The sequence below is a fragment of the Haemaphysalis longicornis genome, unplaced genomic scaffold (genome assembly GCF_048455015.1).
Source record: "Haemaphysalis longicornis isolate Haplotype H1 unplaced genomic scaffold, Haemaphysalis longicornis Haplotype H1 scaffold_12, whole genome shotgun sequence".
NCBI lineage: Eukaryota > Metazoa > Arthropoda > Arachnida > Ixodida > Ixodidae > Haemaphysalis > Haemaphysalis longicornis.
Window position 1 is genome coordinate 38965268 of NW_027526225.1, and position 6000 is coordinate 38971267.

Consider the following 6000-nt stretch of genomic DNA (forward strand, 5'->3'; position numbering starts at 1 on the left):
GCTGTGTGCTCAGGCTATTATTCATTACGCTTGCAGGATTCAACATCTGCGATGCTTCTTGATTGGGAGCTACACGAGTGGGAGAGCCCGCATGTGCGGTCGCGCTCCAATGGATGGCAGTAAGCTTCAACCACTTCCGTAAGTTGCATTTCCATTGGCAGGGCTTCTCATCGTCATTTCATAGCTGACTGAACCACTGTGTGTTTGCTGAAGTTGTAATAAATAGCGACTGCAGGTGTCTGTCATCCACCTGTGTTTCCACAATGGAAGCAACTGCAATTAGTGACTGGTGGCACTGCATCTGAAGTTAAAATGTCTGTTACAAGCGAGATTATTGATTTAAGTTCAAGGATGACCTGTCCCTTATAACCGACTGTCTTCTACATCCGATGTCTGTTATAAAAGAGGTCAATTTAATGGGAAACATAGGGCAGCCAGCCATGTGGGTGAACAGTGTCTCTTATACCCGATTGTGTCTTACATCCATGCCTCCTATAACGAGGTTCAACTGTACTTGGTTTGAAACATGGTCACCTGAAATGACATTAAATTCCACCATCGATAAAAAGACCCACTACTGCTACTGAGCTTAAGCTTCTGCTATCCAGGTGGCATGGAAAAAGAAATTGCCAACCAAGACGGATAGAAGAAAGACTAGAAAAAGATTACAGGAATACCACTGCGGCAACAAGATCTCAGTCGAGCCAATATACTAAATGTCTGAGAAAGCGGAAATGTTGGTCATGCTTTGTGCAATCGGCACCCACCCTGTGGAGAAACCTAGCCGCAAGTAAGAGTGGAAATAAGGATGGCAAGATGGACTTGTTGAGCGACAAAAAAGGGTGAGGTCATGGGCCTTAGTTAAGAAGTAAAAATTTGCCCAGATTCCCTGACTTAACGTCGCAAATGCTGATGTTAGCAGCGAAGCTGCCTGGCATTTCCTAATCACAACGCTAAGCTGTATAGAACTTCCCTAAACCACCAGGTCGATTCCTGTTTGCAGCAATTCACTTTTGCCGTGTTCCACTGCTCGCACCATCTACTGGAACCTTTCGCTACTCTCAAATTCTGAGCACTGCCACAAGAGGGCACTGCGAGCCCCTTTTTTTTTTCAGGGCATGTTTTATTATTTACAACTGCAAAAATCAAGCAGTGATGTATTTTTAATTAAAAGAACAATGCAAACATCCTTTACGTAGTGATGACTTGTCTCAAATATGCTTAATGTTTTGTTTTTGCTCAACAATGTCGACGAGTACAAACACTGCCACCAGATTCAATAGTTTAGAAAAGCTTTGCCTATATAAAGCTTTCCTCCTCGCTAGGCTATGCACTCCCCACATCGCTGTGACCGCGTTGCCACATATTGCCCCACGAAAGCCTCGACCAAGAACAGCTTCACAGTTGAAAGTGCCAGAGGGGACGAAGTAATTCACATCTTAAATGACAAAGGTGATTACGCTGCCATCAAGAAGGCACTGAATTCGGAAGTTAGGGAATGAGAAAGAAAGGTTGAACGAAAACAACAGGACCCCTCATAGAATAAAATGAAATTGTTAATTTTGCACGTCCCTGACGCAGCTGGGATATGAAGCACCCCACAGTGGAGTGCTACAGATTAACTTTGACCACCTGGGGATCACTGACGTGTGCCTACATCTAGACAGATGGGACTTTGGGTTTTTCGCCGCCATCAGAACTATGTCGTGCTGCTGTCGAGGATCACACAGTCACTGTGCTCGGTTCAACACAACAAGTCATTGGAGCGGAAGCTTAAGCAATGCATAGAGCAAAGACAACTGACACCTAATGTAAGACAAAGAATGAGGCTATGCCTGTCTGTCCAAGCATGTATTTGGAAGGGGGTTTGTATAACAATATTCCTTGTCTGCCTCTGCCTTGCATCACTTTTCTCCGACCGAATCGAATAAGTGGAGAAGGGAATCGAGCAGCATGTATGGCAAACTACAGAATTCGGTTTCGTTCGGCGTCACAACAAATCACTTGTGGAAACAAATGGTCAACAGTCCCGTTCACACAAAGAATTGCACACTTATAAAATGTTTGTGAAGCCCGCTGCCTATTAGTTCCACAGCCCACAACTAAATTACTTCGGAAACTTCTCGTAGGCAGCGGAAACCCAGATGTACAGTAATTTCGTCTCGGAAGAGTTAGTGCCTGCGCAAGTTGTCAGTATTAGCTTTACTACCGGGAAATCTGGCAAAGATCAACCCTCTAAAACCAACCTCTGCACTACAAGCTTTCATACTTTTTTAATCCCTGCGCACGTGTAGTTCATGTGTTTTATTACTGTAATTTCCATTAATTTTATTTTTTTATAGTGCTAAATTTACACACAATTCGTACTTCTTTCAAACGTGGCATCCCCCTTTCACACGTGTTGTTTTATCATCCAGTACCAGGATACAGAAATATACACATTTTAAACAATTCTTATGACTGAGTGAAGCGAAAATGCCCGTGTATCAAAATTTCGGTGCACATAAAAGATCTCCAGGTAGTAAAAATTAAACCGCCCAAATTTGAAAATTGGGAAATAGAGTGAAGCGCACAATAAAAGGGCAAGAAGGCACTGTTTGAATAAATATTTGAGAAATGGTGAAAAACTTGTCTATCAGCCTATTTTTACTTTCGTGCATACACTAAGCAGCAGACCGCCCAGACATCAATTTTGTTTTATGTTTCCGCTCACGTGAATTGAATATTCATCAACGATGTGGCATACATTACTTGCGCCCACATCCTGAGAAGCCCCTTAAACATATTTCACGGTGATATATGTTATTTAAGAGCACAGAAACAAATGTTTTTTCCGAGACGTAGAAGCTTTGTTTACTCTTTTCAGATGTACTCAAATTTAAAAATAAAGCCCGACGATTTTTTACAACACACTTCGCGAGAGAGCAGTTAAAAGGGGTGAAAAACTGTAGTGGCGAATGTTACCTCGGTGTGCTTGTTAGTGACAATGCACGGTGTCTGTAGGTTCCGAACGCAAGCATGCTACTTTCTCCTGTTACGTTGTTTCTTTCCGTCCGATTACCTTGTCGAAGGATGCGCCATTCACTACAAATGAAGCCCAGTTGAAAGGGACCAAAAGACTGGTTTACAAAGTACCCTTACGTACTACCGCGCCAAGGCTAGTCTTATCTCATACAACAGTTCCCAAATGTGCCTAAAAGAGCCTAAAAGCAAAAAATAGCCGCTGCCAAGGCCATTTTTCGGGGCATCTCTCGAATAACTCTATTGACGGCAAACCTGATCACTGGGCGCGCTGCCTCGGCAAACTGCTACCACGCGGGCTTGTTTCGAATTCTGGCGCAATTCGGCTCACCAAAGCGTAACGCCCCTACAGCGCGCTTGAACGAGGCCATCAAAAACACTTCGCTATGCCACTTCCGCGCCAACACACGCAGCGACGACGCAAAACCACGTTGCCATCTGACACCGGTCCGACCGGTGCACTGCTCTCTCTCTTACAGCTGACTGGAGCCGTTCGGAAACAACTTTCGCGAAAGCTTTTCGTGACGTCTTCCTCGAGACAGTTTTGTCTCGAGATCCAGCCTCGCTGGCACCGATCACACGCCTGCCCGTGGCCGAAACAAGGGCTTTCCCGGCCGGCCATATGCCCCGAAAGTCCGTCGAGCAAAGCCACGTCGCTAGCGTGACACTCGTGGCGAGAGGAGGCTACGACAGACCTGAACCATCCTCGCAGCCGTTCGGTGAAATGTAAGCCCCGCCGCGCTCGGAACTCCTTGTCGTCGGCATGTAAGGGCAACATCGAATCTGCACACTGGGTCCTCGCGGAGTCGCCGTCGCTGTTTGGTCCCTCGGTGCGAACGCGAGGTGGTAATTGTTCGCCGTCGTTTCACTGCTTGAATGGGCGATCACAGGACATCGCAAAGTAGCTTCGACGACGAGCGGCGGCAGCTGCGATGCACGGTTGAGAAGGCCGCAGTTTGATGCCGTGTGACAGTTTCGTTCTTGGCATGTGAGCGCGTGTGCGTGCGAGAAGAAAAGAAATAAAAGTTCAACTATAAACGCAAAATCTAGAACAATTTTGAGATTAAATGGGTACTATTTTTGTGAAAATACATCTAAATTGTAAAACATTTTGTTTTCTCAACGAAACAACACACAAAAAATAAAATCAACGTATAGCTTTTAAAAATACTTTATTTTATGATTATAAGACAAACAATAATACTAAATTAGTATCGCAAAACTACAAAATACTTGACAAACTGGTCAGTAGGCTCTTCGATAACTAGTCCCGGACTAGTCGTGGGCTGTTCGAGACACACTCCGGGTGCCCGCAAACTGTCCGCGGTGAGTCCAAGAGTTGTACGCATCACCTCCTTTACTACTCTATGTTTACTACTACAACGCCTGCGGCGTCACCCCAAAGCGTGCCCGCTTTGCCCTCTCTCACTGCGTTTGAATTCCGCGTGGTGGCGCCACCCATCGATCCTCATGCCTCCCGCACCGATCCTCTCCCGTGCAGAACAAGGATCCGGTTGTCTCGTACCATGAGTTCTTAGCGAACGAAGCCCTAAAAGCACAAAGGGTGAAGAACATTTCTAGAAAGGACAGGGAACCCAACTCAACGTCCAGTTACTCGATGGTCTGTCAGCTGGAAGACTTTCGGAGTAACAAGAAAAGAAGTAAGATGCAGCTGTGCCTGGTGTTTTCCCGCGCTACCCTTCGTGCATGAGGCCGGCACCGAAAAGAGAAGCAAGGAGCGATGTTAGCTTCAAAAAAGGAAAGTAAATGGCCGAACCGGCAAGATTGGCAAGATATCCAACGCAGCAGCTAGTGCGACTGCTGCATTGCCTTGAAGAAGTTTTATGACGAGATGCTTTGGGATCGCCAGTCGCCCTCGAAGCATGCTTGAAACACAGTGAGCCGCTGCTGACCAACGTACCACGCATTTTGCTAATACCGACAAGAATGCATGCAGTGAGAGGGATTTACATATTACACTAAGCCCCCCTCACGGAAAGTTCTGAAGCGTTGAAAATCATCCTTCCACTTATATGTACTCGCAGTGGAACGTAAGAACTCGAACTTATGTTTTCACATGCATACATTATGTACTCGCAGTGTAATGTAACAACTCGCACTTTGGCATCTGTTTCGTTTCTGTTCATTTATAATTGTTCTGAAGCTATCTGATGCCGTTTAATTAGTTTGAATTTGTCATAAACGAATGTGTTGTCCGTCTTAGTCATACGGTTGCCCAACGAGACTGGCAGCTTCACCGCTGCTGTTTCATGCGTGAAATAACGCAACTTTTCAGAACATCTGAAAGCTGCTAAACTGTGTGCGGAAAAAGGATTACAGATAGGAGTTGCAGATTATAAGTAGCCCATAAATTGGGACCCAGGTTGGGCCCGCAGGCCTATTGGTATGGGCACACTGCCTTCTGCGGCCCTTGCAGGCGTGGGTCTCCCAGAATATATGCTAATAAAGTATTATTATTATTATACGCTTAAGAACGACAAAACCGATATACAATTAAAGCGGGCCGGTAGACTGTACGAGCGAAACAAAATCAGTTCATTTAATGATTGCACAATAAAGCACTCTGGAAAGGAGCAAAGTTACCTAAAATGACAACAAAAACTCAGGCAAACAAATTTTATCTTAGATTGTATTTCAGACGAAAGCGAAATCGCGCACAAAAACCCCGCATCTGCTGACGCTGCAATCGCCACTGAGGATAGGTCACTTGCGCCACCGCGCGGTGAGCGAGTGAAATAGGTCGGCGATCCGGCAACCGGCGCGACATTGCAGGCATTGAGAAAGTACAGGAGGCGATGGAAAAATGTAGGTGATTGATTTGGTCATGGAGGAAAGAATACTCAGGAGAGGCCCCTGGCATCCCAATGCATTGCGAAAAGTGTGAAGGAAGTTACGTCATTTTTTTTGAGCCCATGGACAATGTTGCTTACTTGTTTATAACTGCGGCGGCCAAATTTG

General features: G+C 45.5%; 1 protein-coding gene across 1 annotated transcript in view; it reads right to left on the reverse strand.

Moving 5' to 3' along the window:
- Znt86d (solute carrier family 30 member 7) overlaps positions 1-3980 on the reverse strand; it is a 42622-nt gene extending 38642 nt beyond the window's left edge. The window contains exon 1 of the mRNA XM_077693159.1: positions 3717-3980. Coding sequence (XP_077549285.1) covers positions 3717-3799 — 83 coding nt within the window. The 5' untranslated portion in view covers positions 3800-3980. The remainder of the gene's footprint in view (positions 1-3716) is intronic.
- Positions 3981-6000: the final 2020 nt, after the last annotated feature.